This window comes from Physeter macrocephalus, chromosome 20 (genome assembly GCF_002837175.3).
Source record: "Physeter macrocephalus isolate SW-GA chromosome 20, ASM283717v5, whole genome shotgun sequence".
NCBI lineage: Eukaryota > Metazoa > Chordata > Mammalia > Artiodactyla > Physeteridae > Physeter > Physeter macrocephalus.
Window position 1 is genome coordinate 25,950,505 of NC_041233.1, and position 27,087 is coordinate 25,977,591.

At 37.0% G+C, this 27,087-nt stretch overlaps 1 protein-coding gene across 13 annotated transcripts in view; it reads left to right on the forward strand.

Moving 5' to 3' along the window:
• Positions 1 to 27,087, forward strand: part of ADK (adenosine kinase) — a 494,936-nt gene that overhangs the window by 457,119 nt on the left and 10,730 nt on the right. For 9 of the 13 annotated variants that reach the window (XM_024132043.2, XM_024132041.3, XM_028481646.2 and 6 more), the window contains one exon: positions 6,528 to 6,614. In XM_024132043.2, coding sequence (XP_023987811.1) covers positions 6,528 to 6,614 — 87 coding nt within the window. Of the gene's footprint in view, positions 1 to 6,527; positions 6,615 to 17,620; positions 17,718 to 27,087 lie in introns of all 13 variants that reach the window. The other 4 variants (XR_002893073.3, XR_003677644.2, XM_024132040.3 and 1 more) reach the window with 1 other exon arrangement.

Here is a 27,087-nt window from a genome sequence, read left to right on the forward strand (position 1 = left end):
AATAAAAAACAAGCAGGGCTTCCCTGGTAGCTCAGTGGTTAAGAATCCGCCTGCCATTGCGGGGGATACGGGTTCAAGCCCTGGTCCAGGAAGATCCCACATGCTGCGGAGCACCTAAGCCCGTGCGCTACAACTACTGAGCCTGTGCTCTAGAGCCCGCGAGCCACAACTCCTGAGCCTACGTGCCACAACTACTGAAGCTCATGCTCCTAGAGTCCATGCTCCACAACAAGAGAAGCCACTTCACTGAGAAGCTTGTGCACCACAACGAAGAGTAGCCCCCGCTCACCTCAACTAGAGAAAGCCTGCACACAGCAACAAAGACCCAACGCAGCCAAAAATAAATAAATTAATTAATTTTTTTAAAAAAAAGAGGGCTTCCCTGGTGGCGCAGTGGTTGAGAGTCCGCCTGCTGATGCAGGGGACATGGTTTCGTGTCCCGGTCCGGGAAGATCCCACATGCCGCGGAGCGGCTAGGCCCGTGAGCCATGGCCGCTGAGCCTGTGCGTCCGGAGCCTGTGCTCCACAACAGTGAGAGGCCCGTGTACCGCAGGAAAAAAAAAAAAAAAAAACAAGCAAACAAAAACATTAATACCCTGGAAATAACTCATTATAAGAAATCACCAAGGTGCAGGAGCCACTTTTCAGAATCTTAGGAGTTCTGGTTTTTAAACAGTCGTGCTTGTCACTTTCTGGTGAAGTTTTTGCCATAAGTTTTCTGTTTTTTTCCATGGCTGGTAATGCTCATCAGAGGCTGTGGTAGAGGTGGTGACTACAGTCTACCATGAGGCTGAAAAACACTTGCCTATCTGCCTCTCGTCCTGCTTTGTATCTTCTTCAGTTATATCTTCACTACAATTTAGAGGTGACATCAGTAAGACAGTGACAACACATGGCACTTTAATATACCTTGAACAAAATTTCCTAAGGATATTGATTATCTTGAGGCTGTGTGTGTATATAGTACTAAAATATATAGTTAATTTGGTAGCAGTAAAGCTACCGGAACATTTAGTCTAATTGTTTGGCATTGAATGAGTGAATTTTTTATTATTATTTTTCAGTTAGATATTGTGGCATTTGTATAAACTAACCATCTCTACTATAAACGACTTAACATTATAGTTGATTCTAGCCAGACTGGCCTCTTAAGAGACTGGGTAGTAAGGCTTATGTCACGGTAGAGTGAAGAGTAAATTACCTGTTTGTATAAACTGTCCAGAGACTGTTTGAATTTTTATTATTTTGTACTTTAAGTACATTAAATTTCATTGTTCTGAGTGAAGATGCCATGAGGGTCTTATCCAATAAATGACACTAAGCAAATCTGTTATCAGGTGAATTGTTAGTGTTTGTTTCCTCTCTGCTTGGGGAAGCTCATGATTTTGTGCTGTTGTAGAAGTCTGGAAAATAAGAATAATAATTATTCCCAATGCTTTTCCTTCTCACTTTATAAAGAATTTGGGAAGAGACAATGGCACTTACTTATCTTAAGCTCTTGAGTAGAAGTACTTGATCAGAACTAAGTGTCATTTTTCTATAACTAAGGCAAAAAGCTACTTTTGCTACTTGTTCCCACAGCTACTCCAGTCCCATTTCACACCTAAGAAAACAAGATCCCAGTAACAGTGATGTGAGTGTCTTGGGCCTCATTGGCTGAATAATGCCCATGCCTATAAGTGTGTCTTAAGATTTAGTTAGGTACTTTGTATGTTCACACAATAAATTAACTAGAAGGCTATGGAATGGGTCATGTTGGTGAATACCATTTACTTAGTTTGTGGGAGTTTTTTTAATAACTCTGTAAACCAGCTTAGATCATTGTATTTCAAAATAAGAATGTACCAAAAATATAATTGAAATTGAATATTATTGAACGTTGTTTAATCCCTTTTCAATGATTTGGAACACCGTTCAAGATCTTGCAAATTTTCAGCGTTATTATTTTGAAAGGAGTTCTTGTAATATAGCTCTCTAGATGCAGAAGATAATAGAGCCTGCACTATGTACCAATTTCTGACAGCTCTTTTTACATTCTTAATATTCTTATATACTTATTTGAATTAATAAGTACAAAAAGTGGAAAATATTTCTACTTTATGTTTCAGGAAATTGAACTTCATATGACACCTAAGGATAAAGGATTTCAAGGATCTACACATATATCCAGAAAAAAGTGTAGTAAAGCTGCATTCATTTAGAATTTTTGCTAATTTAGACAAAAAGTCATGATTCTTAAGAACAAAATTCAGATAAACTCTTCCATTGTGAATTAGGTTTTATTCATAAATAAAGATTTATCCAATCAAAAGTCAATAACTTTTTGAAACAAAGAACTCAAGGAATTATATCTAATTGCAGCTTACTTATCATTTATATGTGATTATTTTAATCTGTAATCCAGGAATTAATTCTTATATTACCTAAAATGTTTTATAGACATGTTATATTATTACATAATATAACCTTATTATAAATGGTAATGGTGTCATTAACTTAGCTCATTTTACTTGTTTAGCGCCTGATTGTTCTTAGTTTATAGTTGTTAATTCCCTTTATAGTATGACTTGTACTTGGAAGTAGTAAAATCAGATTTCTTTATAAATATTTATCGTACAGACCTTTCCTTAAACCAGACTGTAGCCCTTTCCTTTCCTAATTATTTCTAATAAAGTCTGCTTATATCTTTTTTTTTTTTTTTTGGCCTGCATAGCAGTCTGTACTGCATACTCCCTAGAAAATTTAATCCTGGATATTTATGCCTTAACTTCCAATTAATCAAAATCTTGTCAACTTCATGTAGGTCTGGTGTTAAAAAGTGTGGAAAGGTAGTACTTAAAAGAGTTTAAATAGGTACTTCTAATATGGAATCTTCTTAGCATCTACAGTCAGAAGGCATCACTAAGTGAATGAGTCCTCTTCTTGAATATCAATCTTTCCAGGAGGATCTTTTTTTCATTATCATTACTTTATGTCTTGTTGAAAGTATCCGTTAGTAGCAGGTAGCAAAAGGCAAACAGAACATGCTTTTTGAGAGTCTTAGGTCCTTTATTAAGACCTTAAAGTTTCCAAGATTTCCTTTTCTCTCCTTCTTGATCTTAGATGAGATTGAAGTTTATAGCTCTTTGGCCACATTTGTCCCCATAAAGGATGCAAATTTGTGGTTTCAGAAGTTCCAGACACCAATGAAAAGCACTATTCAGTCTTTTACAAATGTCCTCTAGGCCAGATTTCATCACAGATACAGTAGTCTCCCTTACCTGCAGGGGATATGTTCCAAAACCCCCACTGGGTTCCTGACCCTGTGGATAGTACCAGACCCTATATATACTATGTGGTTTTTCTTCTGTACATACATACCTATGATAAAGTTTAATTTATAAATTAAGCATAGTAAGAGATTAACAACAATGAACAGCAATAAAATATAGCAATTATAATAATATACTGTAATAAAAATTATGTAATGGGAATTGCCTGGCAGTCCAGTGGTTAGGACTTCACGCTTCCACTGCAGGGGACCAGGTTTCCATCCCTGGTTGGGAAAATAAGAACCCGCATACCATGTGGCATGGCCAAAAAAAAAAAAAATTTGTGAATGTGGTCTCTCTCAAATTATCTTATTGTACTGTACTCACCCTTCTTATGATGATAGGATATGATACAATGCCTGTGTGATGAAATGAGGTGAGGTGAATGACACAGATATTGTGATGTATCATTAGGCTAACATTGACCTTCTGATGATAACGTCAGAAGGAGAATCATCAAGCCATGATGATGTCGATGGTTGGATATCAGCAGCAGATGATGTCCCTGGTTGGGCATCCTCAATAGCTGAAGGGTTTTCGTTTGTGTTTGTTTATTTGTTTCACTGAAACCTTTTGGAAGAACATTGTAATTGGAAGTTGTCTCTTTTTAACTCATCAGTGTTTTGCTACAGAGGTTGAATCCTTCAGTGATTATAAGGGTGACTTTAATGCTGCATTCCATCCAAGGATCTTATTCCCTAATTTTTCCTTTAAAGTCTATGCAGTTTGAAACACTTCAGCATATTTTGGTAATGTCCGAGTTGCTGGTTCTGCTCCACTTTCTTCTTCATCATCTTTCTCTTCCTCTGTAGATGACTCAACAAGTTCTTCCACTTTCTCATTTGTTAACATTTCTCCATGGTCTTTGATGTGTTCTGCTTCTTCATCAAGCATGTTGGCAAATCCTTCTTACTGTGCGAATGATTTTCCTAACTTCTCCACTGATCCCCAGGAAGGCTTTAAAATCATTCATGACTGCAGGCCTTTACAATTTCTGGTTTTAATTCATCCACTGCAGCTTTGATGAATGTTATTGTGTCGGTAATAATGAATGATTTCTAGCACTGCATTGTGTCCAGATTAGAGTCTGCATCAATTGCTGATCAAATGTGATCAAATACAGGGTGGGTGTATGTGACCTGGACAAACTGAATGATGCCCTTGTAAAAGGGATGAAGCAGTGAAGTTGTATTTGGAGATAAAATTCAAACCTCAACGTTTTCACGTTTATAACAATTCAGGATGACCAGGTACGTTATCTGTTATTAATAGGACTTCAAATTCCACCCTTTCTTCTTCCAAATATTTTTTCACTTCTGGGATGAAGCATTGGTGGAAGCATGCCATAAAGGAGATAACTGTCACCCATGCTTTCTGATAATTTTTGGTTTTGTTTTTGAGAGAACATTGGTTCTTCACCCTGAACACTACGCACACCATGCCTGGCTTTATCATATGCCCTGCAATGTTGCCACATAGTACCAGCATTCATCTGTCCTTCCATGTTTTATGCCCTGGTGCCTCCTTTGCACTTTTATGAATGTAGCTTCTATTGGGCATCTTCTTCCAGAAGAGCCCAGTTTCATCACCACTGAAGATTTGCTTTGGATGGTATGCTATCTCCTTAACTCCTTCAGCACTGCCAGAAATGTGGCAGTAGCTTCATCGGCAGACACAGCCTCTCCAATAATTTTTATATTTTTCAGTCCAAATCTTTTACTGAATCTGTGTAACCATCCTTTACTTGCAGTAAATGGCTTGGCTGTCACTTGTTTCAGGGGATATCTGGCTGAAGTGTTCCTATAGGCTCAGTGTTTTCTGGAGCAGCACATTGCTGTCAATAGGAATAAATTTTCTGTTCATGTCCTCCACCCCAAAACTTAATGCCTTTTCCATCTTAATTAAGCACTTGTCACATACTCTGGCCATAACTTTTGCAGTTTGAGGTGCGACATCAAATCTAACACAAATTTCTTTTTCCTTCTTCACAATTTCACAGATAGAAGCTTCATTCTTACTGTAGATCTTAGCAGCCTCAACTATAATATTTTTTTCTTTCCTCATTAAGTCAGGAACTTTCACCTTTTCACTTAAAGGAAGCACTTTATGGCTTCTCTTTGGCATGTCCAAATCTCCAGCATCACTACTCCTGTGCTTTGGGACCATTAGTAAGTAAAATAAAGGTTACTTGAACACAAGCACTGCAGTACAGTGACAGTCAATCTGATAACCGGGGCGGCTACTTGAGTGACTTACAGGCGGCATACGTAGGGATGATTCATATCCAGGGCAGGATGGATTGGGACGGTATTCAGAATGGTGTGGAACATAAAACTTGTGAATTGTTTATTTCTGGAATTTTTCACATAATATTTTCAGACTTTAGCTGACCGCAGGTAACTGAAACCGCAAAAAGCAAAACTGGATAACGGAGACTACTGTAATGCCATTCCACTGTCATGTGCCAGGTTTAAAGTAGTGTATTAGGTTACTCTGTAGTCAAAAGAACCAAGCCCTGTTCCAGACTGCTGTAAAACAAGAGCTCATTGCACTGTCCATTTTGTTCTGCCCATGCATTCAGTGGTAGCTTTCCCTTTTGTTATTTGACTGATAGTTTGGAGGAAATAGTGACTCCATTGTAAAAAGTAACCAGATTAGACTATCTGTAATAAGCCAACTAACATCAGTAATCCTTGACATTGGCATCAAGTATTATTCAGAATAGTAGTTGTATTTTTATTGTGCCATTGTGATTTTCTATAGAGAAACACTCAAGACTCATTATTTGTATTTTTTAAATTTACAGCTCTTTAACTATATCCAAGATTTCATTGCCAGGAATGCAGCCAGGCTTGATGCTTTATTAGAGATCCATGATCTAGTACTTAATACTTCCTTTAGCTCATAGTTTCTGTTCAAGTATTTTTACTGTCCAAAAAGGTACTGCTACCATTTACAGTTGTTTCTCAAAAATGTGAACTACCTAAGTATAACTCTAACAAAACACATACAACATCTGTATGCTGAAAATACCAGAAAGCATTGCTTACAGATGGCTTTTCACCTTGGTTCCCAAGTGCTCATGTACAGAATATGGGCCTCATGTTCTGTCTCTCTCTTTGGCTGATGTAGGAGCTTCAAGCTTTCCTGGGTGAGTTTGTATATTGAGTGTTTACAAAGAGAAGTCAGTCTGCCTTTCTTTGGCTTTAATTGCAGAAAGTGAAGTCACCGCTTTTGCTGTCTTGGATCAAGACCAGAAAGAAATTGTTGATACCAATGGAGCTGGAGATGCATTTGTTGGAGGTACAGACTCATTTATTTCATACTTACTTACAAGTTAAACATTTCCTTTAACCCTGTCTCTGCCACATAGCCAAGATTTATGAATATAGTAACTTTTAATTTCTGCTTTTAAATAATTAATTCCTGATGTTTTTTCCATATGCTACTCTCATTGTGTTATGAGGGTATATTACTACAGGAAAATATGTATTTTGGGCTTAAAGATAGTTTACTGTTACGCTATATCCCAGTCATTTTCACAAGATTAATTGTGTCTGTCAGAATATTGCATAAACAAGCTGCATCAAGACAGTACATAGTATATTCATAGCCCTTCAGGCTTAGTTAACAAATTGTTGTTCTTTAAAACACATTGTGAATATTAATAGTACGCTAATAGCTAAGGATGATGTCTTTGGATTATATCCTTTAGTTAAAACATCTGTCTCTAACACAATAGTTGGATGTTTATTGTACCAGGAAGGGTTAAATTTTTGTCTCATTAAGGTTCAGTAAGAACTGGCACAGTTTATAAAAACTAAATCATTTTTGGAGTGAGTAGTCAAAAATAAGATCAAGACAATTGGAAGAGTTCTTGATAACTTAGATTGATCTAAAATTGGATTCAAAAGTTCTTTTCATATGTCTGAACTCCTTCTAGCTAAGTGTAGTTAAGCTAGGTTAAGATCTCTAGAAAGCTTTAGACTCCTGAGTGATAGCCCAGAAGAGTCTTTCCTGATCTTTATTTCTCATAACATCAAGCAAGACAAGGAAAAAAAGGCAAATGGAGCTGACCTTTGTCTTCCTTTCCTTGGAAGATAAGTTGAATTATGGGAAACTTATTTAAGATTGTATAATGGTTTGAACTTAGTGTTATTTAAAATATTTATATTCTTTTATTTTAATGTTCACTAGCATAAAATTTTCATGTTTCCTTCTTTGAAACTTTTCATGCCTAGTCTTAAATGAGCTGTTTACCATTAGACTGGTAGCATGCCCCATGCCATCTTTTTTGGAAAGAGTACATACAACAAATAACGTTCTACTTTACTGTCACGCACGTATCTTTTATTCCTTTGCTCTGAAAGGCTTCATCACTGATTATTTGCAGCTGTTTTTCCTATTCCATACCGCTTCAGAGCTGTAAACCCACGTAGCCTAAAAATACCTTATCCAGAATTGGGCCAAATTCTGTAATACATTAAGGACACACTATTGATTTCCTGGTTAGAAATTGGTTAAACCAGGAATCTTAGTACAGAAACTTTTAAATTTATAACTTGTGTGTGTATTATTTAAACACTTTAAAATACTTAAAACAGTAAGTATTCTCTTTCTTTGCCATTTACTTGGTACATCCTGAGGCTATCATAGATACGATGGTGACCTAATTAGCCACTGCTCCTGGGCCTGAGGCTTCCTGGCCTTGCAACAACAGATTCCTTTATAGACCCCCTAACTACCTATAATGCTTCCACTACGAGGTAGGAATATATAGACTTTTTGAGGAAGCGAGAAGTCATTCTTAGGATACTAAAATAGGAACAGCTAGCTAGCCATTTGTATTACAGTTAGAGTGATAAATGAACTATATCATCAAAGCCCTTGGGCTCTTTGTTACACGATTTTCGGCCTCTTTCTTATCTCACTCTACTTACCCAGCCTCATTTATATACTTATTCTTGGGGTACAGTGAGGTAAGTAAAAAGGAAAGAGTGTAGAACACGGATCTGCGAACCTTTTTTCCTAAAGGGCCAGGCAGTGAATGCGTTAGGCTTTGCAAGCCGTATACTGCATATTCTTCTTGTTGTTTTCTTGCTTGCTTTTTGTTTTGTGTTTGGTTTTTTGCAGTACTCTAAAAATGTAAAAACCTTTCTTCGCTCTCCAGCTGTACAAAAACAGAGCATGGGCTGGATTTGGCTCTCAGGCTATGATTTGCCAACCCCTTTTGTAATACGTTGGCAGCTTCCTCACTTTATTCACTTTCATCATACCCTGGATTTCACTACGCACTGTTGAAATCAGTATAGAGAAAGTGGAAGTCAAGCTGAAACTAGGCAGAACTTTACTGGTAAAACCTCAATTAAGTAGCCATTTTTCTCATTTTAACCCTACTCTCATCAGTCCCCAGGATATTCAGATCCTGAAAGACTGAGTCATGCAATGAGATGAATACTCTAATGTCATTTTAACAGGGAATACTTATGCTGGCATGTTCAGCACATTCTGTCTATGTACCTCAAGCTATATAGTAATAGCATAGATAACATTTATGCAACACCTACTAGCCAATTGATAGCTTAGGCACTTTACATATATTAACTCGTTTAATGTTCATAAAAGCTCCTTGAAGTAGGTTATTTTTAACCCCATTTTACTGATGAGAAAACTGAGACACAGAGGGGTTAGATAACTTTCCCAAATTCTCGTAGCTAGAAAGTAGCAGAGCCAGGATTCAGACCCAGGCAGTCTGAACTGTACTGCTTCTCTAAACTTTTAGGGAAATCTCATCATTAGGACTCAGAACCACAGACCAGCCTTACTAACAAAAGCTGGTTTTGCCAGAGAGAATCTTCCTATTGACTGAATAGATGACTTCATTTATTGAACAGGAGCTTTTGTTACATGATAGGATTCTTAGGACTCTGGGGTAAGATTGTTGCAGAAAAGAAAGTGAAAGGGAAAAGAATCGAAGGACTTAATCCCCAGTGAGTTTGAACTAGGAGCTTTTTGCTAAGCAGTAGAATTGATTGCGCTACAGAGATACAGAAAGCCAGATCATAAACTCACTTGGTCAGCATAGAATCCGAATACAGGGAGTTATATGAATCAACTGTTTAATAGCACCAGGCTGATACATCCATCTTACAATAGAGATGGTCTGGTTAGTTGGAAATACTCAAAAATCCATTGGCTAAAATCTCCTACTCCCATCTCTACACCAGGGAAAGCCTTTCTAGTAGGATTAGAAATACTCTATCTTTTGAAGCATACTCCTCTACCTTGATCATGAATGGAGAGGCAATGGCAACTTTTGCATTTACTATGTAGTTTCTTTTTCTTTGCTTTATTGCCTGATTAACGTATCTCCTTTCTGATTGACACATTTTATCTTTAGATGGTTAATATATTCCTCCTATTACTTTCAAGTTTTGCTGGCTTACAAGCATTTCTTTCTTTTGTGACTTTGCATAGCTATATTCCAGTCCCAATTTCAAGTTATTAGATAAACCATGACTTCACCTACCGTGTGCTGATGTTACATATCCCAATACCAGAGTGCCATGCGTTCTTATTAGCCACATAAGAGATACATGACTACATCATAGATTTTCATGTATAATTTTAAAATGAGTACCCCAAAGGAACATAAATTAAATTCATAGTTCCATCTCGAGGGTTTGGTGACAGTGACAAATCCCTCTAACCTCTACAAGCATACCTCCTTGTTCTATTTGGAGATCTTAAACACTTTCTAATGTCTGCCCTTTACTTGTCACTAGCCAGCCCTGATGGAACTACCCTTTTCACATTCTCCCTCAAAAGCCAAAGCGCCACGATTGTACCCTTGGAAATGGAGACAATTCTATAATCTCTAAGTATGATTTCCTAATTTCCCAGGTCAGTAGAAAATTTCTTCCTGTTGTCCTGCTGTGCTTTGTCACAGCAGGTCTGCCTTTTCATTTGGAACCCTCTTTGTCACTGCCATAGTAACAAATGGAAACATTGAGAACATTTTGTGACAGGCACTGTCATTGTTCCCTGTGAAATCTCTTCCCCTGTGTCTTCCCAGTAAATGAAACTGAGAAGAAAAATCATAACAAATAACATGAAAGGGGACCTAATCAATATGTTCCCAGTGGGCTGTCAATACCAGCCTGTGTTAATCTAATATGATTTAGTTGTATGTGTTATGGCAGCTGTAGGAATATGAACTAGACCTACAAATCATCTTTAGACTAAAAGTGAGTACACCTTTGACAGATTATATCCAGGGACGTACATCTAACTCTCAGAAAAAAGACTAGAGACCTTACCCAAGGACCAACATTCTTAGGTTTAAAAAAGCTTCATTAAACGTTAAGAGCCATATATAGCTTAGAATAGTTTATTTGAATGATAGTAAAGTAACTGTGCTGCCTTTAATACTTTTATTTTCCAATTTCTCATGACAGCTTTATCAGGGAAAATGTATTATCCTAAACGATATTACCTACAATATGAAAATGACTTTTAAAGCCACTTAGCAATCACAGTGTAAATAATTAGCCTATTTCCCATCTAATAAAAAGGAGCATTAATTTCACTTTCTAATTCATGTTCAGAAAAGACTTTTTGTTTTAAAAAAAAGATATAAGTTGCCAGAGCAAGGATATTACTTCCTTTTCAAGTAGCGCCTGTCTATACTTCAGAGAACCATAGGGAATCTCTAAGTTATGTTTATATTTTCTATTCTCACCTTGCTTTTTATTCCCAAACATTTGTAACTTACTCTCCCATTCTTCTTAACTGCTGCTTCATTGTGTTGTACAAAGAAGTGGTGTAGAATTCTTCTGATTTTTTTTTCTACACCACCCCCTTCCTTCACTGTCAACTCATAGGACTAGAAAATAACTTGGTGTTATTGAGTGTTGAATATATCATTTCTCACACTTCTTCACCCAAAAACGAAACCTTCATATAACCCACTGTATGCAGAAGATTTACTTGTGGATGGTAACCAAGATGATTGCTGCACACTCCTACCCCATCCCACAGCAACAACGATCCCTTTCCCTGTCTTTTACCTCTAGCAGGACATCTTTGGTGTTTGATTTCTTAAGCAGTTTCCCTTAAAACCATCAAATGAGGTATGGGATTGACTTGGTCATTAGGAATTTGAAATACACCACACACAGCAGCTCAAGTTCACATAGGGGGAAAGGGAAGAGAGATTCACACCTTGCACAGTCTTAGGATGCTTCATGACATGCTACTCTGATGTTTCACATCCAGAGATTTTGATAAGTTGACATTGGACCAGGAGCAAATTTCAAGAGTCTTGCCTAAGATTATTTAAGCCTTTGTGGGTCTAAAGAGGTAAAGATGATCCTCGAGCCATGACAAAAATGAGAAACAACTTTCATTAACATGGGATACAGGATGATTTTAGGATAAAGTCTGGAATTTTTCACAAACAGGAATGTTCCCTCAAAGATCTTGTATCCTGGATGGCCTCCATCTAGAAGCAATTGTAAATAGATAATGGAATTCAAAAGGCTTTGTCTTCTGGAGATTTGGATAATTCAGAGATAGTCTGAGCCATGGAGGCTATCAGACCCCAAAACTTAATTATGAACCTTACATCTCCTATATTTGATGATTATTAAGAAATGCTTATTCTAAGTAAACAATGTTGGTATTTATAAGATTTCATTTAGGGCTTCCCTGGTGGCGCAGCGGTTGCGCGTCCGCCTGCCGATGCAGGGGAACCGGGTTCGCGCCCCGGTCTGGGAGGATCCCACATGCCGCGGAGCGGCTGGGCTCGTGAGCCATGGCCGCTGAGCCTGCGCGTCCGGAGCCTGTGCTCCGCAACGGGAGAGGCCACAGCAGTGAGAGGCCCGCGTACCGCAAAAAAAAAAAAAAAAAAAAAGATTTCATTTAGTAGCAGAGGGCCAGAAGAAATGTCACAAGCAAAATATCTGAAGTTAATTTTGTTAGACAGAATTGTGATATGACAAAATATATGTATATCAGTTTCCTGGCCTACGATATTTGTGAGTCAAATGGAACTCACTTGAATCCCGTAGCAGTCCAAGCTGCTCTTACATGGATTTGGTCAATTCTACCTACCTTATCTGTCAGATTCATCCAATCTGTATCAGTTAGGTTTTGCTGCATAACACACCACCCTCAAAACTTAGTGACCTAAAACAACAACCATTTATTTAGCTCCACAAATCTGTGAATTGGCAGCTGGGCCTGGGCTCAACTGGACAGTTCCTCTGGTCTCAGAGGTTCGAGAGATTAAGTAATTTGCCCAAGGTCACAGTGAAAACCAGGATTCAAACTGAAAGTTTGACCCCCCAAGTTCTTACCTCTGATCAGTTTGTTATACTCCATTCCATTAGTATCCTCTTGTCTTCCCCTCCAAGTGAGGAAAAATAGCCAAAGTGCTTTTCTAAACACTAGTCTGTAGACTGGGGCAATCTATGACTTAACAGAGATTTCATCAGTCAGTAGCAAAATGAAAAAAAGGTAGGAGCAATATAGTAAGTTTTCATAAAGCTGAGTGTATTCAATTTAAAATCTTGTCTCATAGATGTTTGAATTTGTTACAATGTGCCTTTATTGGTTTTGTAATTAATATAATCAAAATAAATGAAATCACATGTCGGTAGTACTGATGCATAGCCTGGCCAACCTTGTGACCTAGCAGAAGTCTTAACCAGTGGTGCATAAGTTATTACAAACAACTTCCCAAACTGTATGAAAATTTGTATGAAGTGTAACCTCTGATGTTATATGGCTATTTACTATAAACAGGGGTCTGAATAAAACAAACAAAAATTATCAATGCAATTACTAAATTTACAGCTATTCTCACTTCAGATATGAGTTCCCAAACCTGGGGTATGAACACAGGATCTTAATTTATTTTTCATTTAATTATCCAGTTTACATTGACATTTTATAAAATTAAGATATGTATGTTTTATTTCTATCCCATGAAATAAACGGAAAATTAAAACCAGTTTCTGTCATCAAGTGCTCTTTGAATTTTAGAACCACCCTGCTGTGAGAAATTGTCAGTTGATCAAATACAGGTTTTTGAATTGAGTTAAATAGTAACAAAATTAGTTATCTTGCTTATGAATTAGGGCATAAATAAGCTTACTGTCATCTCCTTATTCTAACACTCTAGCAGCTATGACTTTGTCCTGGTAAGTCTTTTTGTTTTTAATTATATTGCTTAAAATGTTAATGCTGAAAGGCAGTATTTTTTAAAATCACGTTTCTGGTTTTCAGGTTTTCAAACTTTCAATAGTGAAACTATGTTCAAATGAGGTTTTATCTGAATCAGAATGAAATGAGATGAAACAAATCCCCATTTGACCCTATCCACATTTTATCTGGTTGCTCATAAAAAGCAACTCTCTTGAATGAGTTGATGTTAGGTATGAAAACCTAACATGGTCTATTAAAAAGCCCCCATTTGATGGATGAGGAAGGGGAGTTAATTGTAAATATGCAATACTAGGAGCCAGATCTCCTGGCTCGTTAATTCATGATCCAGTGATTGCATGTGTTCATAACCCAAATGAAAATTGTCAGTTAAGTAGTCTGTTATATAGGCCTTTTGGAAATACATAGGTCAAGAGTTGATACCCCAAATGGATAGAAGCTTTTGATGTAGTTTTTTTGGTATGTGGGTATCCAAGATGTTTAACTTTAACAATAAACAGAAGCATATGCTAAACTTTTATTTTGGGAACCACATCAAGAGATCACACATTAGGTTTAAAATTCAGATTCTAACATTTTTGTTCCATAAGGAGGAATGATCTTTAAAGCAGTATTTTGAAAGGGGTTGGGGTGCAAGGGCACCTTATCCATACAAGTAAAACATACTGCTTAGTACTCTTCAGGAGCTTATTTCCTGAATTAGGGGCATAGAACGGTTTTTTTGGTTTGGCTTTTTTTTTTTTTTTTTTCAATTCAAATGCAATATCCCATGCCATGTTAATACAGTTTGACAAGTTTCCATTTTCATACGCCAGAAAGAGCAGGTAAGTTATCCTCATTGTTATAGCACTGACCACTGCCTATATATTATACCATACTGCTCAGTTGCTCACTTTGTGTGGCAGGATGTATTGTGCTTAGCTGTGGTGAAGGAACCTTTGCTCTGAATTGACTTTCTGTGCATGTCAGTCACTACACCATCTGACACCACTTAGGCTTTGGTTTTCATTATGCAAATACCTGCTAGGTCCAACCTTACCCTGATGGGCACAGTAGCTTTTTAAGTTATTTCAAAATTTAATGTTTGTTGATTTCCTTTTTCCAGAAAAATCTGTGTTTTCTAACATAGGAGTCACAAGTTGTTACTTAAGTTCATGACTAGTTGGTAGTCAATATGAAGTCAAAACAAAATAAAATTTTACTAATTAAACTACATAAAAAATGAAAGGAAAAAAAGTTTACATCTGAGCCTTTTTCAGCAGGGGGAAACCATTACTTTGTCACATCTGGGTAGTCTAAGCCAGCCAAACTGAAGTGGGAATTTCCTGCCATATGTTAGTTCTTTGAGCAACCTGTAAACATCTAAAAGAGGGTATGTGAGTTCTTGTTTGGTAGAGCTGTAGCCACTGTGGAGGCTTGCTCCTAATAGGTAGCAGACATTTTTACGTCCTACCACTTGTCAGGAGGTTATGTAGCCTGACTATAGCTAACGCTGTTTGCTCTTGTTAAATGCATTAATTTGGAAAGCCTAATTTGGAAGGTACAACATCAGGTCTCACCAATATTATAGCAAGAGTGAACACTGTGTTGAAATGACCTCCCAAATGTGGTTGACAGAAATTTTGTTTCATTAATAAAAAGAAGGTAAGACTAAGCCACCACGGGTATTCCAAATAACTTGAATAAGGTCATTTTATAAAGTCAATGAAGACCAAAATAAGCCTCTTTATATAAAGGAAAATAAAGAATCTGAAATGGTAGGAGAAATACCAAGTATTTACATAAGCTTCCTGTTCCAGATGCACATGGGCATTAAGAAGCAAAAATTTCATTTAGAAGAGTTGTACACAAAAAGTAGAAATGCTTTATCCAGTTGAAACAAGAGACATTTTTAAGGGGGAAAAAAAGACTTTCCACATAATCTCACTGTTTTTGTCATCCTCTGTAAGGGAAAATATTGACATTTACCAGACTGTTTGCTCCAGCTTTCTGATCTCCTGCAGTTTATTTTTATAACAGCCTTATCGATGGGCCTCTTACCCAGCTCTCTAGGTTTAACAGAGTTGAGTCGATTTGTTACCACAGCTTCAAGTAGCTGTTACAGAACAAGCAAGACATCCTAATAAAGCTGTAAACGTGTTTACTCAAACAGAGTATTGATTTTACTTGGAGAGGGAGAAGCTGGTGCTTAGCACAGTGTCAGGGTGGATGAATTTCACTGCGGTTTTTCATTGTCGTCTGTCATGGTTGTGAAACACTAAGTAAAGCCATCAGAGGATAATTAGAAGTACCAGAAATTTAGCCCCTAAAATCAGTTAACCATTTGGGAGTTTCATAGCTTAATTAGCTTTTATTAAAAATTTCCTCTAGTAATAATAGTCAAGCACTTTTAATGGCGCTTTCAGGTAGAGCAAGATTTCAAGGTTGTAACTTGTTAAATATATGAATTTAATGGCTAAAGGTTTTTCAGACTTTTTTCTCATTCTAGTAATTAGGCTAACACTAGAACACAATATAAAGAGACAGTGATCTGTACTCATATCAGCAGAAGTACACGGTTTTTCTGAAAACTCAATTTTAAGGAAGTGATAAAGCAATTATAAAATATTTAAAACACATCCTATAAAGGAAAAAATACCCAGTTAGCATCTTTATTAAACATTTAGGTTTAAATGTTTAACCTAAATGACCTAGACACATAAAACTGTCAATGCCACCCCTGTTTTCTTAATACCTTCCTTCATTAAAGAAGAATCTAAAATATTCTAGCCTGCTGTAAGTTAGTCATCATCTTAAAGGTAAAAGTTGATTGCACAACTGTGGGAAAGACACAGGTCAGATTGAGAAGTTGCTTACCTTCTAGAGAAACTGTATTAGCTATTGAATTTGATGAAAGGTATTCGTATAAACACTCTACCTCCTGTCTTGCAAATGACTAGAAAAACACCACAGTTGAAATACGTCACCTAGGATGATGAACACAAAACTGAAAATTTATTAAAAATAAGTTTTACCATTATATTTAAAATTAGTCTTCTTCCCATATCTACAATCATTTATTTGGTGCCTTACAGTAAACTCATGCTTTCTTGCACTACTGCCCCAGCTTGCCTAAATAACTCATAAAAATGATGATGTCTGAGGTATGAACAATTCTAAAGCCTAGGAGTAACAGACTCTGTCAAAAAGAACAGTGAAAGGTGATGGGGAGTTTTCTTTGCCTTTGAAATGCTATATAGTTATAAGCCAAATTCTACCCTGAGTTAAGCCTTTAAGCCTTGGAATAGCAGGTTGAAAAATTTTGTTACATAAGTGGACACAACCAGAGCTCCTTCTTTTAATTTTTCAGAAGGTAGAGGAAGAAACTGGTTTTTCACAGTTGTATTTCGATCTCTATTCTATTCGATCTATATTCTATATACAGAGATCTATATTCGATCTCTATTCTATATATCTATAGAATATATTCTATATTCTCTATATATCTATATATTCTATATATATTCTATATTGAAGTATTCAAAGAGAGAGGAAAAAGAAACGATACAGATTTATGATTATAATATATCATTCTGTTTTATATATGTGCATTTCAAAATCCCCACAATACAGTAATTTATTTTGTTCTATTCAGTTTTCTTAAGAATGACAACTATGTGAAGGGGCTCATTGTCATGGAAGCAGGGGCAGGGGTGCAGGATCTAGTTGGGCAGCCATACTTTGGCTTTAAGGCACTGTTTCATCTGACTCCTTTGGTCAAAGGAACAGAAACCCATTTCATCTGGCTCAGAATAAGGAATTTTTTTTAAGGAAGCACATAAGCATTAAGGGAGACATTATAACACAGTGGTTAAGGCAGTGGGTCAAAAGACATGGATTTGAGTCCTTGTTCTGGCATTAACTAGTTGTGGGACTATGGACAAGTTACTTGACATCTCTGAGCCTCAGTTTTCTCATTTATAAAAATGAGGGTAAATTACCTATCTTATTTAGGTTATAGTAAAAGCTGAATGAAATAATGTTTATGAAGGAACAGTACCTGACACATACTAAGGATTCATATGTGTTACCTGTCATAAAAGGAATCTCAAGCAAGAACCAAAACTGGACAAGTTTTTACTGAGAGTGGAGCCAGATGATGATTCTAGATTCCATCAGTTCTAGAGACCTCAACAGCAGGTATTCATGGATCTTCACTCCATTGCTTACACATTAATGTCACTCAGCTGCAGTGCATGTCTGCTTCTTCCCTTCCTGGTCTTTCTGGTCCTTCTTTGCTTTCCATTCTGGCTCCTGAAAGAGAACAGTAGGTTAGCTCAATTCACTTTTTGTGCCATTCATAAATAGGATACTGGAAGAACATCTGGTGTCAGATGCCCTGGCCTTGGTCCAGTTAGCAGTAAGGGTTGATTTACATGCTCCAAATACATCAACTGACCCCCTCAACAATGCTGGAGGTGAGGCAGTTTTCCTTAAAAGGGTAATGGATGGGTGGGCTCTATACACATGTATGTTTGCATGCTTTGTCTTTGCCCTTTTTCTCATACTTAGAGGTCTGAAAATGTTCCCTACAGCATGATCCATCTATCACACAATACATGGAACATCAAACAGCTTATATCTTAAGCTGGAAACCTAGGAATCATTCTTAATACCTTCCTTTCCTTCTGTCCAAACCTTCAGAGAGTTCTTTTGACTCAATTTTAAGGCTATATCTCATATCTTATCTCAAATCCATCCTTTTTTGTGCTTTTTCTTTTCTGCCACTTTAACTCAGGCCTGTTTTTTGCTTACTACAGTAGCTTCCTGACTGAGCTCCATACTTTCAGTCATTTTTGCATTCTATTCCATTTTCCTACACAGTAGACAAAGTACTCACTTTAAGGAGAAATCAAATTATTTCACTCCACTGCTTACAACCCTTCAGTGGCTTCTAGTTGCACTTAGACTAAAAGTCTAAACTCCTATAGTGGCCTAAAAGGATCTACATGATCGGCTATCTCTGAATCTGTATTTCATGCCACTTTCACCTTTGCTTGCATGCAGTGGCTATGCTGGTCTTCTTTAAGGCCTTAGACACTTTGCACGTGGAGTTCCCTTTGCCTAATATGCTCTTCCCTACTCTACATGGCTATGTCTTTCCCATCCTCAGTCTCAACTTAGAAGTGTTCTCTAACCATCCTATCTAACATGGGTCCCTTCACTATTCTGTACTGCTACACACAGTCGTTTTCCTTAATAGGACTTAAGATTCTCTGGAATTATCTTACTTACTTTTTTATTATCTTAATTACTAACTTATTACTTCTTTAAAAATCTCCCCCATTAAAATATAAGCTTCGGGCTTCCCTGGTGGCGCAGTGGTTGAGAGTCCGCCTGCCGATGCAAGGGATGCGGGTTCATGCCCCGGTCCAGGAAGATCCCACATGCCGCGGAGCGGCTGGGCCCGTGAGCCGTGGCCGCTGAGCCTGCGCATCTGGAGCCCGTGCTCCACAAGGGAGAGGCCACAACAGTGAGAGGCCTGCGTACCGCAAAAAAAAAAAAAAAAAAAAAAAAAAAAAAAATATATATATATATATATATATATATATATATATATATATAAGCTTCAAGAGAGCAGGGACACTATGTGTCTTATTCACCAATGTATCCTCAGGACCCACCACAGTGCCTGGCATAGAGTAGATAGTAAATTTTCGTTGTATGAATAAATAAGTCAATTAATCATATGCATAGCTACAGATAAACTTACCTCCTACCGTCAGATAGAAACCATTCTAGTCAGTATATCTAAGAACTTGGTTATTGAGGTATTTTGTCAGAAAGGGAGTGAGTCAGGAAATAGCAGGTTAGGCCATACTTTCGTATCAGGTCACCTTGACTTAACATTAAACTATGCTAGAATGTATATGTGAATAATCCAGTGACAGACTGATCACAGCTACCTTTTCTTTACTGTTATTTAAAATGGAGGTAGATGTGGAGAGAACACGTGTTAGGAAAGGAAGCAAGCAGCATTTATTATTTATTTCCCTTAATACCTGTAGTATGACTATGAAAACTGATTCTCAAGATCATAATCCTGAACATCAGTTCCTGCTGTTAATAGACAATAGCATACAGGTCAGAGGCTCCTGGCAAGATTTCATAGAACATATTGAAGTTATCCAGTAGATCTCTAGATTCGATTTGCCCAGTGGAATGTCCAGTGCCTCAAATAACAGCACCCTTGTCATGTCCTACCTAGGATCTTTACTGCTGTTTCTTACTGGGAGTGGGGTAAGATGTAGCTCCTTCACAGGAAAAGCAATGAGACTCTGGTGAAGAGCACTTGACATGAACTGAGGCTGGGACATACTCCATGTTTCATTTTCCACATAGTTTCCTAAGCTTTAAGCCACAGAATTGTTCTCAATTTTTAAAATTTCATCAGCACCCGCATCAAATCACTATTTATTCTCCATCCTATCCTTATTATCTGTCACCCTAGAACAATGGTTCTCAAAATGGAGCATGCATCAGAATCACCTGGAGGACTTGTTAAAAGATAAATTGCTGGGTCCTATCCTCAGAGTTTCTGATTTGATAGGTCTAGGGTGGGACTTAGGTCACACTAGAGCTGCTGGTGCAGGGACCACACTTTGAGAAATGCTCCTAGAATATTCCAGTAGACTCCTACGTGATCTCTCTGCCACCAGTCTCTTTCCTAGTAAATTCATTCTCCACACTTCTGCCAGGATTATTATTATTATTATTATTTATAAATTTATTTATTTATTTATTTTTGTCTGTGTTGGGTCTTCGTTTCTGTGCGAGGGCGTTCTCTAGTTGTGGCAAGCGGGGGCCACTCTTCATCGCGGTGCACAGGCCTCTCACTGTCACGGCCTCTCTTGTTCCAGAGCACAGGCTCCAGATGCGCAGGCTCAGTAGTTGTGGCTCACAGGCCCAGTTGCTCCGCGGCACATGGGATCTTCCCAGACCAGGGCTTGAACCCGTGTCCCCTGCATTAGCAGGCAGATTCTCAACCACTGTGCCACCAGGGAAGCCCATGCCAGGATTATTTTTAAAGTATTTATGTGGCTTTTTCTCCTAAAACTATAAAATCCTCAAGGATTAACACTATGTTTTATCCATCTTTGAATCCTTTGGTGTCTAGCACAGTGCCTAGTGATGATAGGCATTCAATAAATGTTGTTTGATTGAATAAATCAAAATACTTTTGATAGCGTTCTAGGTTTTTACTTTATTTTCATTTGCTTCTTATACAAGTTTGTATATGTATACAAGTGTCAGAGTGGTAGTGGCATAAGTCTAGTAAATTGAGGATTCGAATTAGTCAGCATTTTAATTTATATCTTATTCTGTTTCTTAAAGTAGGCACAGGTAATAATAATAAAAATACAGCCTTTAAAAAGAAGTACAGCCTTTAAGTTTACTGTCTCATGTGCCATGTGGCAGCATATATCTGGTAACCATTGGTTTAGAAGGTATAGCAGGCCAGTCTAAGAGAGCCCATAAAATCATCACTAAAGTGTAGATATCTAAGAAAGGTGGAGAATGAACAAACAACTGAAAAATTAAATTGATCCAGAAATGACAACAAATTTTTTACAGGGAAAAGGACAGGGAGAATATAGAATTCAGCACTCTTAGTTGCTGTAAAATATTATATCGGGTTTGCTTTAATTACATGGTAATGCCTCTGAGAACAAAGGTAATTACATGATAACTTATGTTACTACTCCCACATTATCTCTTAATAACTATGTAATTAACTTGTCACTACTGTACAGTGTGTAGTTCGATATTACTCTTGTATAAAGAACATTGATAAATTAAATGAATAAGTTGGGGTGGGGTGAGGGATAGAGACAGTAGGGAAAGCATAGTATTATAGCAATCTGGAATGCAAATGGTTCATTAGATCATTGACCCAGTCCTCAAGGATCTGAACCAAATCCTTGGAGATTACCAAAAGTGTCTGAAGTGAATCATGTAGCTTTCTGAAGACAACAAACATAAAATATAATAGGTTCACCAAGCAGTGAAATAGATAAGTGAGTATGGGATATAAGGCATATACTTTACGTTTTGAGCAGTTTTCATTTTTAAGTATTAGGAATTGTTTTTTAACACAAATATAGATCAATGGAACAGGATAGAAAGCCCAGAGATAAACCCATGCACATATGGTCACCTGATGAATGGATAAAGAAGATTTGGCACATATATACAAGGGAATATTATTCAGCCATAAAAAGAGATGAAATTGAGTCATTTGTAGTGAGGTGGATGGACCTAGAGTCTGTCATACAGAGTGTTGTAAGTCAGAAAGAGAAAAACAAATACTATATGCTAACACATATATATGGAATCTTAAAAAAAAAATGGTTATGATGAACCTAGGGGCAGGACAGGAATAAAGACGCAGATGTAGAGAATGGACTTTAGAACACAGGGAGGGGGAAGGGTAAGCTGGGACAAAGTTAGAGAGTACCATTGATATATATACACTACCAAATGTAAAATAAATAGCTAGTGGGAAGCAGCTGCATAGCCCAGGGAGATCAGTTCGGTGCTTTGTGACCACCTAAAAGGGTGGGATAGGGAGAGTGGGAGGGAGATGCAAGAAGGAGGAGATATGGGAATATATGTATATGTATAGCTGATTCACTTTGTTATAAAGCAGAAACTAACACACCATTGTAAAGCAATTATAGTCCAATAAAGATGTTAAAAAATAAAAATTTAAAAATTTTTTAAAAATTTTACAGAAAGAATTGTTTTTTTAATGGAAAAAAACATTCTTTCACCCATATCGTTTAAGCAGCATCTTGAGTTTGTGTGTGTGGCCTATAGGGTGAGTATGTGCAGCTCCAGGAGCTCTTCATTCATTGCTGATAGGAATGCAAAGTGGTACAGCCACTTTGGAAAACAGTTCAGCAGTTTCTTACAAGACACAGTCTTACCATATGATCCAGCAATCATGCTCCTTGGTTGCCCAAACGAGTTGAAAACTTATGTCCACATAAAAACCTGCACACAAATGTTTATAGCACTCTTTTCTTAATTGACAAAACTTAGAAGCAGCCAGGATATCCTTCAATAGGTGACTGTATAAACAAACTGTTTATATATATATCCATACAATATTATATATCCATACAATATTATATCCATACAATATTATATCCATACAATATTCTTCAGTCATAAAAAGCAACGAGCGGGCTTCCCTGGTGGCGCAGTGGTTAAGAGTCTGCCTGCCGATGCAGGGGACACGGGTTCGTGCCCCAGTCCAGGAGGATCCCACATGCCACAGAGCGGCTGGGCCCGTGAGCCATGGCCGCTGAGCCTGCGCGTCCGGAGCCTGTGCTCTGCAACAGCCGCAAAAACAAAACAAAACAAAACAAAAGCAGCGAGCTATCGAGCCATGAAATGACACAAAGGAAACTCAACCACAGCGTGCTAAATGAAAGAATCCAATTTGAAAGGGCTACAAATTGTACAAATCCAACTATATGACATTCTGAAAAGGCAAAACTATGAAGACAGTAAAAATATCAGTGATTGTCAAGGGCTGAGGGGGGAGAGAGAGGGATGAATAGGTAGAGTACAGGAGTTTTTTGAGCAGTAAAGCTATTCTGTGTGGTATTGTAATGGTGCATAACAAATCATTATACAGTTTCAAATCAAATAGAATGAACGACACCAAGTGAACCCTAACGTAAACCATGGACTTTCATAAATCATTATTGGCTCATTAATTGTAGCAAGGTACCAAACTAATGCAAGACGTTGATGATAGGGGAAACTGAGGGATGGGAAGATGAGAGGGTATACAGGAACCCTGTACTTTCTGTTCAATTTTTCTGTAAACCTAAAACTTCTCCGAAAAATAGTCTATTAATTTAAAAAACAAAAAAGGCCAAAATGGAAAAACCTTTCTTCCACCCACCTCCTTTTACCAATATCTTCAGTTTGTGTGTGTGCCTTATGTTTCCCAGCTTCATCAGTTACAGTGTTCTGAGATGCTAAGGCCAGTGTCCTATGGCCAGTGACCTCACCGTTTTTACCAAAAAGCTTGTTTTATTGATATCACATAATGACCACGCTATCCAAGTACAGTGATCCTTTCTGCTTAGTTCTGTGAGGAATTCTTCCAGAATCTCTGCTAGGGAAATATTGGTCCTTGAATTTCCATTTCAAAAGATGCAGACTGATTTATTTGGCATATGCCTTCTAAAGATGAAGACTTCATGTGGGGAAGAAAGATTGTGCTAAGTTTCCCTCAAAAACTCTCTAAGATGCCTCCTCTAACACTGCTTGTGTTTCCCTAAGCCTAAGAGTACAGAAAGTAGTGAAGATCTTTAGTTTTTAGGAATCTTTCTAAGAGTGACCAGTTTCATTGTACTTAACACTGATGCTTATACTGATTTACTTTGCAGAAAGCTCTGTTCCCAAGTGGCTACAATTATTAATAAACTCTAAAAGCATGAATGGAAAACTGTCAGAATAAAATATCACTTAGCTGAAATTCTTGAATGCGTTGTTCTTAACCTTTTATCTGAATAGCTAAATGTTCCCATGTTATTCTTTAAAATAATGTTAATTGGCTTTTTTCTGATTATAAAAGTAATATTGCTTGTTATAGAATATTTAGGAAATAAAGTAAACAGAAAATAAAAATCGTCTCTGAAATCTGGAAATGATTATAATTTTTCAGACACATAAAAATTTTGCTTTTTTACTGTTTTGAATAAACATGTTTCTAAAATGCATTGCAAAGATTTGACCAAAGAGCAAAAATGGAAGAAAACACGTGTAGGAATTTAATAAAGTCAGGATGAGTACAGGAGTACTCTACTATCTTTGCAACTCTTTTTTAAATCTAAAATTATTTCAAAATAAAATGTTTAAAAATGATAGGAACAGGGCGCATTGCTTAAGATATGGTAGTAGAACAAAAATATAACTCTTTGGGAAAAATGAAGGTTGATCACTCCCAATCATCATACTCAATATCTAGATGCAGTAAAAAAGTTAAATGAGCATAAGTGAACTAAAAGAAAATATAAGGTAATATTTATTTGACCTCATGGTATGGAAGACATTTCTCAGCCTAAATTCAGTGGAAAAAATATTAAAGAAAAGATAAATATATTGATGTAACAATAGAAATAAAAGGCAAATGACAAAATAACAGGAAGTATTCACAACATATGTAGTAGACAAACTGGGAGAATATGTCTTACAAATCAGTAAAAGAAGAGAAATACCCCAATAGGAAAATAGGTAAAAGTTGTCATCAGACAGTTCATAAAAACAAGAAATACAAATGGTCAGTAGGCATACAAACAAAAAAAGTTTTCAACCTCCCTAATAAACAAATAACTGTAACTTAAAACAAGATTCTGCCTTTCACTTTTCAAATTATCAAACAGAATTTTTTTATAGCAAGACTGCGTTGGGTATATACATTAATAAGATAATTTTGAAAAGGAGTTTGGCAATGTGGATATAAAGCCTTAAAATTAATTAATTACCCTTAAAGAAATTTATCCTAAGGAAATTAAAATTTTAAATGTGCACAATGATAAATGTTATTAAAATGTTATAAAGATATTCACTATAGTGTTAATTATGGTAGAAAACAAAATTGGAAAAAAACTAAATATCCAAAAATAGGATTAAGTAAATTATGCTACATCCACATTTAAAATGCATGGTCTCTAAGAATATTTAAAGGTATGGGAAAATGTTTCTAATCTACTTTTTACTGCAGAAATAACACCTGTAAGCAGTAGAAAATACAGCAGCACAGAAAGGAGATACATATATATATCATAAAAGTAGTGTATTTATATATAATGAAAAGTAAACATTGCTCCTACCCCAGTCCATTAATTCCCCTCCATGAGGTAGCTTTGGTTGCTAGTTTCTGTTGAATCCACCCAGAAATATCCCGTGCTTGTGCAAGTTTGTATATGAATACATATCCCAGTTTTCATCGAATGAAAGTATACTGGGCTTTACTGTTCAATCTCTTGATTTTTCATTTAGTTATATCTTGGAGGTTGTTTCTTAGCAGCACATGAAGATCTAACTCATTCTAGTAACTGCTTTCTATTATTCCATTGCCTGGATTTAACTAGTCCTCTCTTCAAATTGTTGGATTTTTTTTAAACATAAACTGTGTAACCATATTTGATGATAATTAGAAAAGCTAACTCATCTTTTTTACTGTGAATGTTGAATGAACTGTAATGGAGTTTACTGGGTTTTTAGTTCCAGCCACCATGAAAACTATTAGTGGAGGAACTATATGGAAAAGAAAAAATTGATGTGTAGACTTTGTTCATTTCCTTTTAAAATATCCCTAGCTCTTAAGTGTCTTCATTAAGACTTTCATACCTACTGACGATATTTCTCAGTTCTCTGTAAATGACACTAAGAAAATTCTAAATGTTATATCTCTTCTACAGTAACAACATGGAAGTTAGGAAATCACATTGCCTTTTTGCCCACACTAGCCATCCCACCTCTATGTGCTTTGAGGAAAAAACTAGCTTAGCACCTTGGCACAGTTTAAATTATGTCTCAGGCCTCGTCTCTGACACTGGATTCAGTTATGCTAAAATTGACCACTCTCTTTATTTTTTTTTAACATCTTTATTGGAGTATAATTGCTTTACAATGTTGTGTTAGTTTCTGCTGTATAACAAAGTGAATCAGCTGTATGTACACATAGATCCCCATATCCCCTCCCTTTTGCATCTCCCTCCCCCGATCCCTCTCCCACCCCTCTAGGTGGTCACAAAGCACTGAGCTGATCTCCCTGTGGGATGCAGCTACTTCCCACTGGCTGTCTATTTTACATTTGGTAGAGTATATATGTCCATGCCACTCTCTCATTTCGTCCCAGCTTACCCTTCCCCCTCCACGTGTCCTCAAGTCCATTCTCTACGTCGGCGTCTTTATTCCTGTCCTGCCCTTAGGTTCTTCAGAACCAATTTTTTTTTGTAGATTCCATATATACATGTTAGCATACAGTATTTGTTTTTCTCTTTCTGACTTACTTCACTCTGTATGACAGACTCTAGGTCCATCCACCTCACTACAAATGACTCAATTTCATCTCTTTTTATGGCTGAATAATATTCCCTTGTATATATGTGCCAAATCTTCTTTATCCATTCATCTGTTGATGGACACTTAGGTTGCTTCCATGTCCTGGCTATTGTAAATAGAGCTGCAGTGAACATTGTGGTGCATGACTCTTCTTGAATTATGGTTTTCTCAGGGTATATGCCTAGTAGTAGGATTGCTGGGCCATACGGTAGTTCTATTTTTAGTTTTTTAAGGATCCTCCATACTGTTCTCCATAGTGGCTGTATCAATTTACATTCCAACCAACAGAGCAAGAAGGTTCCCTTTTCTCCACACCCTCTCCAGCATTTATTGTTTGTAGATTTTTTGATGATGGCCATTGTGACCGGTGTGAAGTGATACCTCAACTGTAGTTTTGATTTGCATTTCTCTAATGATT